At 46.4% G+C, this 14,594-nt stretch overlaps 1 protein-coding gene across 1 annotated transcript; it reads left to right on the forward strand.

The window, feature by feature from the left end:
• The first annotated feature begins 5,333 nt into the window (after nt 1-5,333).
• On the forward strand, nt 5,334-12,775 carry LOC106653169 (protein stum). The gene is made up of 9 exons (XM_023462831.1): nt 5,334-6,056; nt 6,392-6,751; nt 6,833-7,297; nt 7,369-7,820; nt 9,337-9,341; nt 9,391-9,454; nt 10,348-11,077; nt 11,151-11,472; nt 11,548-12,775. Exons 1-9 carry the CDS (start codon nt 5,334-5,336, stop codon nt 11,679-11,681), a joined length of 3,255 nt encoding a protein of 1,084 aa, XP_023318599.1. The 3' UTR covers nt 11,682-12,775.
• Nucleotides 12,776-14,594: the final 1,819 nt, after the last annotated feature.

Consider the following 14,594-nt stretch of genomic DNA (forward strand, 5'->3'; position numbering starts at 1 on the left):
ATCGTTGAAATATATATGCAGCTGCCACTCGGCTGTGCGGCGCAGGCACACACAGGTGCATAATTGACGTATAATGTATCAAGATATAAACTAAAGCGCAGCGGCGGCGGCAGCGGCCACGGCGTGATTTCACTTTCTCGCGTAAAAAAAAAAAGAAAAAATAACTCAAGGTAGGGGTGATAATGATTATACGACTACCATAATGTGATGTTTACGAACGATGCACGAGCTTTCTAACGGAAACTGAGCGGACGGACTGTAATTTTTTTCTTTACGCCGATATTACACTGATTATACCGACTGACCTGTTATGTGTCAAAGGAAAATGAATACGCTCGTGCGAGCGGGCCGAGCCCTCCTCTTTCGCGAGAGAGAGCGAGAGAATCGCCTCTATTCGCAATCAGGCTAATGTTGCGGATCGGATGCGCCTAGGCACGTGGAAAATGGATTTTCGAGTCTACGTTTCGAAACGATGAAATGTGGCCGAGTGTGACCTCGACTGCTGCATCGGTGGCAGGCAGAGGCCCCACCTTCGTGCACACAATCGTCCGAGAGAGAGATGTATAGAGGCTAAGCGCGCGAGGAAACTAAATTGAAAATCGTTACCGATCTTTGGGATCGCGTGGCCGAGCGAAAAAAAGTGAATCGTGCAGCAACGTTTTCTTCGCGTTCTGAGAATGAAACGTATCTTAAATTGTTTAATTTTCAAACACGATTCGTACATCAAAATGATAAAGGCGTTCATCGGTTGACTGATTGTATCGCGCATTCGAGCGGAAATCGAATCGTCATAAAAAATCGTTCAAGTCGCTAAAATCAAAAACACACGTGCATAACTCGAAAAGTACGAAAAATCGTCGATTCTATAATTTTTTCATTTCTCCGGAATCGTTGCACGGTCTCATCGTCTTGGCAATAATAAATCTTGCGAACCAATCTACGGCAGCGTGTAATGTACTTTAACGTCGTCCCACCCTCGTCGGCGGCGATCGCGCAAACGTACAGTTACAACGAGAATTACCCTTTTTTTCACTCTGCCGCGCGTACATATACCTATGTATACACGGCTTCCAGTCTCGTACATACACGCGTATGCATACATATTTAGAGGGTACAATGTACATCGCATACACGTATAGGTGTGTTGTAAGGAGGCGGCGGTAGAGAGGGTGGTGGTACGTACGGCAAACCTCGGCCGAGCGGTGGATAAAACGCGCTTAAAATCCAAGACATTAAATTAGCGCTTGTGGCCAGTCCTGCGGGGAGAAATGCTGCTGCTCCTCGACGGCGGCTCGACGCGGCCTGCTGCGCGCAATAGAAAGAGACCCAGCCCCGCTCTCGCTCGCTCTTTTACTATGTATAAGGATATATAGAGCTGCTCCTCGGCTTTTGAGCAGAATTTCGCTGCTGACGCCGCCGCCGCAGGCTTAGTTAGGCGCCTCGGGAGTCGAGTCGAGTAGTAGCCTAGTAGTCGTCGGACGCGAAACTCGGGATAGAGCCTTTTTGTATACACTCCCCCGTTGTGTTATCGCGCGCGTGTGTGTGTGTATGCTGCAGGTGCACTATGTTGTACGCGGCACTGCACGTAGTTACAGTAGTAGTAGTAGAGTGGCGCGATTGACCGGCAGCAGCAGGATTTTCTTATTGTACGAGTTTTATACGCGCACTCGCAACCAGTGACTTGTAGTATGTACATTACAGTGCCAACTTTGTCGTCGTTGCAACAACTGCATCGGAGGGATTATTCGCTGCCGCATACGGCGTCCTGCCTATCGAAGTCTTCCTCGACGCAGGTAAAAAGAAAAAACACACAAGATCAGCTCAGCGGCTTTTTTACACAATATCGTGATTTTAAAGCGTGACTTCCGGTACACTTTGTATAAGTATACGCGCGAGCTTTCGAGCAAATCGTCGATCTTGAGCTCGATTTGTGGAGCACGTGTCAATACCGGCCAATCATTGACATCCTCTTTTGTTTCATGCCCTCCGATCGATCTCTCGTACTCTCTCGAATTTACATTTTGATCAAAAGCCCCATGGAAAAAGCTCGGGTCGAGAGACGCGCTATACTAATACGTGACGCGATCGATCGGTATACCTCTCATATAATACACACGTACGCGAACCATAAAATAGTCTCAACGGTGCTCCGAGTCATACGTACAATATTTATAAATACACGGTCAGATCGAGATTAGCTCCTAAACGAGAGTAATGTACGTGTACAATAACGTAATGTGCAAAAATCTGTGCGTGTCGCTGTAAAGTAAAAATAATAATCATAATAATCATAATGATAACGACGATAGTGAAAATCGCGCCGCTACACAACCGCCACGCGCCCCGCTGTAATAAAGTTGAGAGAGAGTAAAAAAAAAGGCAAGTCGAATCAACAGCGTGTAGTGTACGTATAACGTTTTTATGTATATATCGTTCATTAGCTCATTAGTCCCTCCGAGTACAGCTATATACTATAAGGTACTGTATGCGCGTATATGCAACAGAAATCGCGATCGAGACAGGAAAGAGGCCGACAATCGTTTTTTCTTTCTTACTTTTATTTTATTTCTTCGTGCTCTCTCTCTCTCTCTCTTTATGCCGACGTTTTCCTGCAATTACAAATTTGCTTTCCAATACGGTTAAATCAATCTGTACTGCGCGGGCACTAATGTATAATAATCGATCTCTTTGGAGATCGGGATGATCGGTATGCCGTCGAAATTATGCACACAAGCGATCATCGTCGTATACACGCGTATATCGCGACGATAAATATATACGTACGGAACGATCGAGAGCTGGCGCGCGCGAACGGAAGCATAAAACTCACTCGAGCGGCCCAGTAAATCACTTATTACCGCGCGTCGTTTTATTTTATTAATTTTTTTCCTTCATATTTACACAATGTTATTCTTATGTATATAATGCATTATTATATAGAGCCGCAAACTGACCCAATTTCACCTAAACAGCGGCAGCAGTCGAATATTAAGTATCCGGCCTTATAAGAGGTGCGCGCGATTAGCGCAGCGAAACCGAGTGAGCTACTGCCCCGCGTACTACAGTACGCCAGCTGTATGGATATACAGGATCGTGTGTATACATAAATCGGCTGCTGCACTTGTTTCCGCGATACGCGTGGCACGATGTAATAATAAGTTCAAGCTACTGTGTCTGATGCTGCTGCTGCTGCTGCTGTTGTTGTTGTTGTTGTTGTGACTCGCATCAGCGATCAGCGACTGGAGTGCAGTATAAAGCACACATACGTTAGAGCCCGCCGTATGGATAGACTTTACACTCGATGCTCGTCTCGGTGTGACGAAACTATGTAGCATATGTGCAGCGGACATTCTTTTCCTTTTTTTTTCTACATTCGAGTTGCAATACGTCTTTCGAATCGTACGTTATGATACCACATGTGTTGTGATTGCTTGAGTTGGATTTATTATGATGAACTCGAGCGGACATAGTGCACGTTACGATGCTACAACTCCGTTTTTTTTTCATTGCATCATAATACATGTAGTATCGCGTTACTTTGATTTTTAAATATTTATAAATGTAAATAACTTCGAAAGTTCAACATTTTCTAATTTATTTTTGCCTCATTATATTAACGTGTCGAAAATCAACCACCAATCGCGTACGTCCAAGTTCCAAGTTGCACGTTACAAAGCTCGTTACGCCAGTAAAAAAAAGTACTCGAGTCTCGCCCGCTCGATTCATTATAATACACATTATATCGGTTACGCTTTGCCTCGAGAGAGCTTCAAGATCGCAGTGGCATAGTAGTTTACTCCGCGTCCTTTTGCTCGTACGTACGTATATCCTTTTTACGAGTTTAGCGATCGTGTCCCAGCCAAGGTCCTCCCGCCTGCCTCTTTGGCTTACAGCTCGAGAAAGCCAAAGGAAAGGAAAAAAAAAATAATAAAAATAAAACAAGCTCTAAATGGGTCGCGTATAATTATCGTTATATTATGTATATATCCTGCGACGAGCTGGCGGGGCGATGCAGCGCAAACCTCGCGACGCTACGCGACACACACGTGCTCGAGAGACGGTGCAACGATATATGTATACCTGGGAACGTTATAATCAATCTTTCGGGGCGATGAATAGCTCGAGATGTACTGCCCTTTAAAATATATTATATACACACAACGCCGAGCAATGAGTTCTCAGGTGCTGATTTAGCCGCTTCGAAATTGCTATTTTCGTCTCGACTCGCGATCGTGCGAGCTTTTAAATATAAATTTCGTTTCAAGTGCGCGGGGGTAGTTGCAGCCCTCTACCTGTGCTATATATTATGTACGTATATAAGTATCGCATGCGCTGTCGAGTGACGAACGTATGTATACAAAATATATATTTTACAGTCCGAGCTTTAATCTCACCGTATAGCTGTATAATTCCATCCTACACCGAGACTCATTATTCTATTAATCGCTCCCGTAAGCTCGCCTCGCATGCACGCATGCTGTGTGCCGTGTGCAACGAAACACAAAAAAAAAGTGCAGAGTCTCGACATCGCGCAGTCGTTATATAGCAGAGATGCGATAAACTTGGCATGTGTGTCGCTCGGCCGCGCTCGTCTTGCACATACTCTGGGCCGTTACCTCTGTTTCTTTTTTTTTTCTTTTTTTTCATCGTCGACACTTGCGAAAAAAAAATGAAAGGATGAAATATCTTTTTTTTTTTTTGCTTTACCCGATAAGCGAGAAAGTTGAGTCGTTACATTTACGTACACGAGTGCAACATAAATCACACCTCACACTGCTGTATGGTACAGCAGTCCAACCGCTACTACGGAGGTACAAGAAATAGAAATTGTCCTTTATGACTCGGCAGCGTGATGTCAATTATATTTCACGTACCACGAATATACACGGGAAAAAAACTCGTGTACGAACGCGGCGTGGCTTCACAATGAATCAGCAGCAATATTCCTCATACTTGCTCCGGTTCAATTCCCTTGATTGCCTTCCTCACACATTTAAACGTTTAAATCCTATGGTCGAAGAAAATTTCGTTGACGCTTTTTTGTATTTTGACATTTCCGCAGAGGGAGATCCTGGTTAACGAGGGCACTGCTTAGCTCGATTCCCGATGCACGTCGATGATCATAGATGCACTATCTGCCTCATATCTACATCATCGTCGTTGTCGTCGTCGTCATGGGATTACGCTCGCCGCAGCTGTGATTATCGCTGCAGCGCAGGGCGAGGAGGTCGCCGACGGCAGGAAGGAGGCATGCGACGACCACCCTCATCGCATCCTCGTAAATTCAGCGCAAAACGATTTCGTACACAAACACAGGATCATCCGCGAGGAGGATGATGCGAGGAGGAGGAGGAGGAGGTGGTGGAGGGGCCGCGGCGGCCCCGTCGTTTCGGGTGCTGTCGCCGGCCGGTGCCCGGGTGCTGTACGAGCCGCAGGCGATGCTGCGCTCGCCGCCACCGAGTCGAGCACCCGAGCCGTACAAGGTGGCGCCGGTGCAGCAGCACTCGCAGGGCGCCCGATCGCAGCGCAAGTCCAGCTTCGCCATCATCGCCGAGGCCAGAGCACCCACGCCACGGGCCCTCAGTCCAAGTCCGGCCTCGAGGCCCACGTCGCCCGGAGGAGTCGCATCCGGTCGACTGTCGCCGTTCAGGGGTCGAGGCTTTCGGGGACCGCTGCCCAGGTCCCGATCCTCGGGCACGGTTCACCAGTCGCCCTCGGGGCGAGCTGCCTCTCGCTACAACAACAACAACAACAACAATCAGTCGCAACACGGTAGTCCCAGGCACGGTAGCCAGATTCCGAGGCCGGCGCGAAGTCGATCGATCTCGGCGAGTAAGGAGAACGAGCGACTCGACAGCAACAACAGAGCCTCGCCGAAATTCGGTCGCAGGGCCGCTCGACGCTACAACTCGAGTATGGTATCTCAACAGCAGCAGCATCAAAAACAGAACGGAGGTGGTATCGGTGGTGGTGGTAGCGAGCATTACGCGGCTGGACGTAGACAGCAGTATCGGGGCCAACAAATGCCAAAGTCACCGGGCGTGGCGGTTATCAAGGTAATATCGATATTTTTCAGATAAGGTATACAAGCTATCAGGTATGAATGTATTTCCAGAAGATAGACAAATGGATATTTTAATCATTTTTAAAATTATTTTATAATATTTAATAGCTACATCTTTACATAAAAGTAAATGAGAGAGTTATAATAATTCAAAACCATTGAGTAATTATAATTATATAAAATAAAATAATAAATTGTCTATCGGTGGAAACAAATTCATCCATTTGCTTGATTACTTGACTGATTCATTCGATTAATTGAAAAGTCTGCTCTATCTTTGAGAATTCTCATGCTACTTTAAACCATACTCGTTGTATAATGCCACAGACTCCGAAACCAGCGCCGAGATCGTCGATGCTCGGCCGCGACGGAAGAACCGTCGCTCCGTCACCGGAAAGAGCCAAGAGGAATCTACTCGCGGTGCCGCCAAAAAATACCGGCCAGGGCAACAAACGATTCGTCACTGCCAAGGCTGCTCCGAGTGACAACAAAAATCAGTCGAAGGCCGCAGCCGTTCCCGCGACGCCGGACTCGCCCTCGAGAATTCCACTGAGACAGCAGCAGCAGCAGCAGCAGCAGCAGCGTGGCAATGGCACGGCTGTGGCCGTGTCCGACGCGCCCAAGGTCACTGCCACTGGAGGGACAGCGGACAAGCCGCCACCCGCGCCAACGATAAACGGCGCCAAGGTCGGCATTCGGCTCTTATACATACCAAAAAGAGTACTATAAATTTTACACTTACACGAACACGATTTTTTTTTTGTACAGGATGGTCGTAACAACGTCAGCAGCATTCCCGAGGAAGTCGTACCCGCCGAGCGCAACAATTTGGCCGAGCTGCTGAAACAGTCTTCCGTAGCGGCGGGCGGCGCCTCGAGCGTCGTCAACACCACGACGGCGACGGCGGTGCAGCCGCTGCAGATCGACGCCGCCGCCGTCCTGGCCGAGGCCGAGCTCGTGGCCAAATTATCGGCCCTGGAGCAGCAGCAAAAGAAGGAAAAGGACGAGAACAAACCGGCTGGCAGTCCACTGGTGACTATTTCGAGGCCGAGTCCGACGCCCGACTCGTTGACCAAGGGGTCGACTAACGCTGCTGCGGCGGCTCAGAGTCCGGCCAGTCAAGAGACCAAGACGCAGACGATGATCAAGCACTTTGGAACCGGAGCGACTGGTGCTACCAATGACACTGCAACCACGACGGAGAAGCAGAGTAATCAAGGAGCAGCAGTCAAGGTATAATTTTTAATTTTGACCCATGATATCGAGGTACTGATACCACTAATTTTTCATTTACTTTATTAAAGGCATCGACACCAACGACTACAGCGGATGACCAAACGGACAAACAGAGTCAATCTTCCAAATCTCTCACGCGAAAAGTCGTTAAGGTCGCCAACGGTGCAGCAGCAGCAGCAACAGCAGCCGCAACGGCAACGGCTTCGGCAGCCGCCTCGAGCAACGGCGATTCCAAACAAGCCTCACTATCGTCCTCGGCGGCACCGAGTCCGAGTCCCGACGCCGACCCGGGCGCCGACGGTTCCGAGCGTCAGGTGCGCATAAGCTCGGACTCGCCGGCGGCCGGCAGCTATCGCTCGTCCGACACCGGGGTCAGCGTCGACACCGTGAAAGGCGGCGGCAATAACGCGACCGGGCTATCGTCGGCCAAGGAGCGCAGCGGCTTGCTGATCAAGAGGCCCGAGGAGATCGAGACGCTGAGCGGCAACGTCGTCAGGCGCAACGGCTCGGAACATAATACGTGAGTCGAGAGATAGCCCACACGGTATAATACGCACGCAGCGAAAGATAGATCGGTGCGGTTGTTATTTATATAATTAAGCGCGTCCCGTTCTCTCTCTCTGGTCGATTCGAGCTCGCACATAACATGCACGGTATGTCTGTATATATATCGGAAGAGACGTCAACGGACCCGCGACTCTCGTAAATCAGTCGACGCGAGCTACGACCATACAATGTATATCGCACCGAGAGAAAATGTATGCAGAAACGTCGCTGTGTGTCCGCGAGCGTAAATAGCCAAAGTACTACTATCCCTCGCTCGTTCTACACCCACGCGTACACATGCCGACGAGTGGTATAACTGCTCGGTTCGGACACTCGCATACAGATACGTCGTTGCACGAGAAATGTCGCGTTCGTCGTAGAAAGACGACGACTATCCGGAGACTCGTGGAGAGTATAGTCGATCGCGTGCCCCTCGCGCAATCGCCAAGGTCACTTACCCCAAGAGAGAGAGACCGAAAATGATATCTATATCATCCTGATAGGTGAATCCTTAACTATCGTATCTAGGAAGATCATTTTTTTCTAAGGTCTCTCAAACTTTTATCACAACTTTTGTAAGAATTCGAGAGAACGAGACTCGAGGCCGATTAAGATGTTACCATATACACGTTTGGTCTCGATCGGTGAGCGAGAAAGTAGACTAGCCGCTCGCGCGCTCCTTCACTTTTAATGGTCAGCGCGATAAACTTTTATCCATGTGTGTAAGTATGTGTTGTATACGTGTGCTCGCGATCGCTCTATGCACGAAGGGGTCAAGCGGGAGTGCGTGGCTCGCGAGAAAATCAAAGCCGCGCTCGACTCAACGTACTGACTCTCTCGAGGCAGGATACAATATTGATCTCTTTCGTTGTATGCGAGTTGGTTGCAGCACCTACCTACCTACCTACTACAGTCGAGCGCGCAAAAATCAAGGTGTGCTTGCGGCGCTGGCCGCGATCGCGTGACGAGTACACCTCCTTCGTCCACCACCCCCCGCGCGTCTTAAGAGAGAGAAGCGAAAAGCTTGACCCTTCCTTTATAATACACACACAGGTAGGGCTGGACGTATGTAGGGATACGCGCGCGCAGCCCCTCCGCCTTACGTTCTCCTCGTTACGATATGCATATATTGTACACAGCATGCATATACTTATACACACACACACACACACACACACGTGCATAACTACTTGCATGTAGGACTGACCACAGTCCTAGAAGAAAGCTCGGCCAAGCGATCGAGCCTCCTGCTGCTGCTCTTATTTCGAGACGGCCGCGCTCCAAGTCGTCGTCGTCGTCGTCGTCCTTCGAACCGATTCCGTGCCGCAGTCAAAGCCGAGAGAGAGAGAGCTTTCTTAAAAGCTCCGCGCTGTATGTGTGTCCAGTCGTCGAGACGTGCCCGTCCTGCAAGCTTGCGACGCGCGGACGCGCACACGTCGTTTATTTTTGTCGCCCGTTTTTTTTTTTTCGAATCGTTTCGAAATTGTCAGTGCTGGTGAGTTGTGTGTTATATAAAGCGTAAAAAGACAACCGATTCGTCGCAGTCACGAAGGCCAAGGGCGTTTACCTGATCCTTACCCTCCTCCGAGGTAGCTCGTATTTGGCAACGTAAGCGACAATAATTCTTGTTCAACGGCACGCATCGACATTCGTTTAACTTATTACGCATCGGGCGCCAGTTGAATGACTATCCATCACCGCTCGCACGACACTTCTCAGCTACGACGGACTTCCAATAATCGAACTGTCCATAAACTGCACCTATCGCGCGAACGCACACGCGGCGAGCTTTCGATTTATCGCGCGCGCACGAGCTTGCCTGCGCCTTTTTTTTTTCGTCCATCACCTGCGTTGTAATTTATGTTTCGCGAGCTTTTGATGGATTGCGCTTTCGAATTTTATCGAATTCTAACGCTTCTATTTTGCGTGTATCGAGTAGTATTTGCCGCGATCGACTGTTTATGTGCACTGTACGACACGAATTACGTCGATGTAAATGTACACACTTATTACCGATCTCACTGCGTATTATTATAATCAACGATTCGCTTTACGCGATCCAATGAGCGCGACGCGGTTATTTTTCATTTATTCGGGACGATCGATCGATGTTATGTATAATATGCAATGCATCAAAAATTTCTCGTTACGTAACGTTGCGAAATTCGTCATGATGTATGACCAGTTGGCAGTGTACAAAATGCAAATACCACAGCATACGTCGATATCAAGCTTCCTCGTGTTATGTATAGTACACGGATTTGATTAATACGGCCTTGGCGATAAACTCGATCGACCCTTCCTACTCTTTCTTTCTCTATTTCTCTTTTCGCGTGTCCTGCACACGCTCGCGGCGGTCATACCGTAATACACGTCTTTTAACACTGCAGCCCACGTGTATCACGCGACAAAAAAGTTCTAAGTACTTATTATAGCATCAAAGTTCGGTGACTATTGAAACCAAAATCATTGACTTTACATGGTAATCGCGTGTTCAACAGAGTAACTGGCGTCGATCAGCTCGATCAATCGGCGACTCAGGGTGGCGGCGACTCCAGCAGTCCCGGCGGCGGTGGCAACCGCTGGCAACGTATACAGGCGTTCTGGCGTCGCAAGCTCGGCCGCAGCAAAAAGAAGAAGCCAAAAGTCAGGCCAGCGGCCGCTGGAGGAGGAACAGACGGCGAGGAGGGAGAGAGGCCCGCGCCACGATCCAAGCTCGACCTGAAGAACTGCTGGTCCCAGATGCGCTGTTTGGCCTGCAGGCGCGATCCCAAAGCGGCGGTGCCGTGGCCGGGCAAGCGTCCGCGAGGCGCCTCGTCGACCCACCTGACCGAGCCGGCCGAGTCGGGAGGAGGAGGAGGAGGAGTCAAGGGCATCACAAAGGAGAGCAGATGGGCGAGGATACGGCGATCCTGCAGATGCCGAGGGGTGAACAAGTGCTGGCCGAGCGGAGCCGCCGCAGCTGGAGCAGGGGCCGGTGGAGGACTGGCGGCCTGGAGGCGACGTCACAAGCCGAGTCAGATCGCGCCGCAGCCCGCGGGAGCGAGTCGCGGCACCGGCTGCTGTCCGCCGGAGCGTCGACCTGCTGCATTATGCCGGAGCTTCTGGTCCAAGATCTGCTGCAGCTGCAACTGCTGCAGTCGACCGTCCTGCCTGGGCAAGAAGGCCGCTGCCCAGCCGAGGCGCAGCAAGCACAGCATCGCCAGTATCGCGGCTGCTCCTCCGTCCGAGGTACGAAAATCCCACATACTTCATGTACTTGAAGTTTTTCCATGTAAGCTAATCCGATATAATAAATCGGCAGGAAAATCGACCGAAACTTCCGGATGTGCTGGTGGAGCACGGCTCGGTGATGCGCGGCGCCATACCCTGCCTGCCCGTGATCCTCGCCTGGCTCTGCCTCATCTGCAACGTGTGCATTCCCGGCTCCGGTACTCTGCTCGCGGGTCTGTTCAATCTGTGCTGCGGCCAGCCCCGATTCTCGGCCACGGCCAGTCCCAAGGCCCGAGTCGGAGCTCTCGTTGTCGACGCCCTCGTCGGCGTCTCACAGCTCTTCACGGTGCTGTTCTGCCTCGTCGGCTGGGGCTGGAGCATCTGGTGGGGCGTGACCATGGTTCGCGTTGCGCGTAAGTATTTGAAACCTCGGATCTTATTTCTTTTTTACGCGCGACTAAATTGTTATTTTTTTTTCTGTTCAACAGGAAAGTGGAAGCGATTCAAGACTTCCGAGGCGGCGGCGAACGATCCCGAGGCCAGAAACGGCCCGGAACAGGCCACTCTACCGGCGCCGGGTGTGCAGGCTTTTCAGAGCGCGGAGCGCGCTGCTGCCCGATAGATCGGGAAGTCGAGAAAACGTTGAATGCGATTGCCGACGCGATGATCGGTAAGTTTTGTTGGAGCCTTGGGTGCGCAGCAAATCCACGCCTTTGTCAATTCGTCTTATATCGACGTGTAATATATTAAAAATTAAAATAATTATATGTATTTTACCTGTAAAACCTTTTTTTTATTCAGAGATCCGAGCCGAGATTACAAACAGATATTTTTTAAAAATGACTCTTCTTTTATCTAAATAATATTATTAAAAAAAAATTCAAGCTTGACGTTTATATTATAACAATATTGTTTCGAACGGTGAACGATTTCCTATGACAAAGTCTCGAAGTTAAACAAAAAAGAAAAGAAACAAGCGATACGCGTGAAATTTATATATATTTTCCAATACCCTATGTAAACATAATTTATAAAAATAATATATCAAAAATATATTACATGTATATTTAACGCTAATGTACAATGCAAAAACCTATGAAACATATACTTTTTACTAATTATACGTAATTGTGTACGTAAACTCGCGGTGCGCGAGAGACATATCTCGATTTTCGTTAAATATACGACTTTTTTATACACGCGCGCGCGCGCGCATATTATAAATTATGTCCCCTTTCTTTTTTGCTCCCGAAAGACGCGATGCATTATTGTTCTACTTTTTTTTTTTATTTTTTCTCTCCTAACAGCGACCACTATTCCGAAAGCACGACGCATATATAATAAATTACACTCGAGATTTCCAAGCTACTATATACTAGCTCGCGCGACGCATAGGAGAGAACGAGGAGGAGGTGCTATATAATAGCCGACGGTCATGCTTTCGGACGATTCTTTTTCATTATATACATACATTTTTTTTCGTAATTATTGCTAAAAGGCGAAAACGAAGAGGCGTTGTAAAACTATAGCGCTAACTAACGTCCGAAGTTATTATGATGTATAGTGTAATATCGGCTTTCACTGGCGCGGTTATACTGTATTAATTACCATTATTAACATTATTATTATTATATTGATAAATCGAATACTATTATCATGTTGTTATATAAAAATTTTTCATAATTAATAAAGTCTTGATTAAAAAAAAAAGCAACGGACTAGTTTTTTTGCTTTTCTTTTCACACTTCATGTATATAAATTTTCGTGCTTCAAGACGATTTATCACACAGACTTACCTTGGCGCGTGGAAATCAGCGAGGCGAGTCCTTCGCAGTGGTATATTATACATGTGTGTTGTGTGTGGGTGCGCTATCATGCCGCAATCGAAGCCCAGCCGCGTCATGTCACGCGGGGATGCAACACACACCAGAGTCAACGTAACGTATAATAATTGTCCAAAAATACGTAAGAATAGATACGTGATGTAAAAATAAAGTAATCAAGTCAAATTAATGTCCATGTGATAATAAGAGCTAAGAGACAAAAGTATATAGAACGTAAAGATGAGAAAATTTGTTTGGATTATTTTTGAGTGTACTGCAATGATGTTTCTTCGTATATAGAATATATGAATATCAATTTATCTGGATTATATTTATAACTGTGATCGAGTGATGAATTATGATTCAAATTTGGAGCTTTTGGTTCGTGATGTTGGTTGTGATAATGTGGATAGGTCGCGTGGGTCAAATATTTTTTATATCAAGTTGTATAAATGAGTAATATGTTTTGAAATGACAATGAATTCGTTTTATATGCGATATACATATATATCGGAGTATATAGTATACATGTTTTTTCAATGAATCTGTATAGTATATTATGATGGCTAAATTAAGTCGTTTCAATGCGTTTTCATTCTGGATTACTTATTTCTCTCGATCTCTCTCTTTCTCTCTCCCTTACTTTGCACAAGTATCATTATATATATATAAATATAGTTTACAGAGTATTTATGAGGGTAGTCGGGGGAGAGGTGGGTGAATGTTTTTCTTTTTCTCATTTTTTTTTTCACGTGAATATCGTCGAGAGAGCGAGAGCTGCGTATTATTATGTGTTCACATGTAATATATAGCGATAGACTACATGTATACGAGAAAAAAAAGTGAGTATAACGTTCAAAACCGCGAATTAACACATCTAAATTTACGTCGACTACAATTACGTATATTATGATATCTACGTATTAATAAATATGTATATTATGATATGCAGAATCTAAATGTATATTATATAGCTGTGCAGTCCCAATCATTCTCATTCTCTCTCACTTTTTCTTTTATTTTTTACTTATAAATTCACCAGCACCGACTGCACCTATATATATTTAATAATATTATATTGTCTACAGGTGTTAGTATATAACAAGTATATTTGCGAGAGTAGGTTTTCGTTTTCGTTTTTTTTTGTTGTTTTTGTTTTTCCCATACTTAATTTTTTTCACCACAGTGTCATTGAATTTTTCAGAGTTTGTGAGCTAGTCTATTTTTAGTATAATACGTTTATATATAAATATACATGTATATAAAGTTCACAGTTATATTAGATGTTTATGCAGTCGTATATTATATTGTATGTCGTTGAAAAGTTGTGAGGGAAAAGCATACAAAATAGAGAGAAGCTCATTGTACAAAATAGCAGGTATAAATATATCTGCAGTTTCGATTTGTGTCGTATTATGTCCGCCGTTTCATTAAAATTTTGTTTTTTTTTTTGTTTTTTGTTCTTTTATCATTTTTCATTCTCGGTTTGAGTCCTTTTTTTGTTGCTGTTGTTTTGTCAATTTTTACTTGTTTAGTCGAAAAAAACATAACACAGATACAACATGTCAATCTACTTTCTGTTTTGGTTCTAGGGGGTTTTTCGTGCATATAATGTTGGAGTGCATTTTGATAGCTACAAAATATGTGCTCGATGTATATCTTAATGTATCAATGTGATCAATCGATTCACTGTATGTCAATTCACTTGCAAG

This window comes from Trichogramma pretiosum, unplaced genomic scaffold (genome assembly GCF_000599845.2).
Source record: "Trichogramma pretiosum strain Unisexual culture from Peru unplaced genomic scaffold, Tpre_2.0 scaffold1, whole genome shotgun sequence".
NCBI classification, from domain to species: domain Eukaryota; kingdom Metazoa; phylum Arthropoda; class Insecta; order Hymenoptera; family Trichogrammatidae; genus Trichogramma; species Trichogramma pretiosum.

Coding starts and splice junctions, on each gene's coding strand:
- LOC106653169 (XM_023462831.1), top strand. CDS start 5,334: ATGATGCGAGGAGGAGGAGGAGGAGGTGGTGGAGGGGCCGCGGCGGCC. Junction 7,298..7,368: donor ATCAAGGAGCAGCAGTCAAG/GTATAATTTTTA, acceptor ACTTTATTAAAG/GCATCGACACCAACGACTAC. Junction 11,078..11,150: donor CGGCTGCTCCTCCGTCCGAG/GTACGAAAATCC, acceptor ATAAATCGGCAG/GAAAATCGACCGAAACTTCC.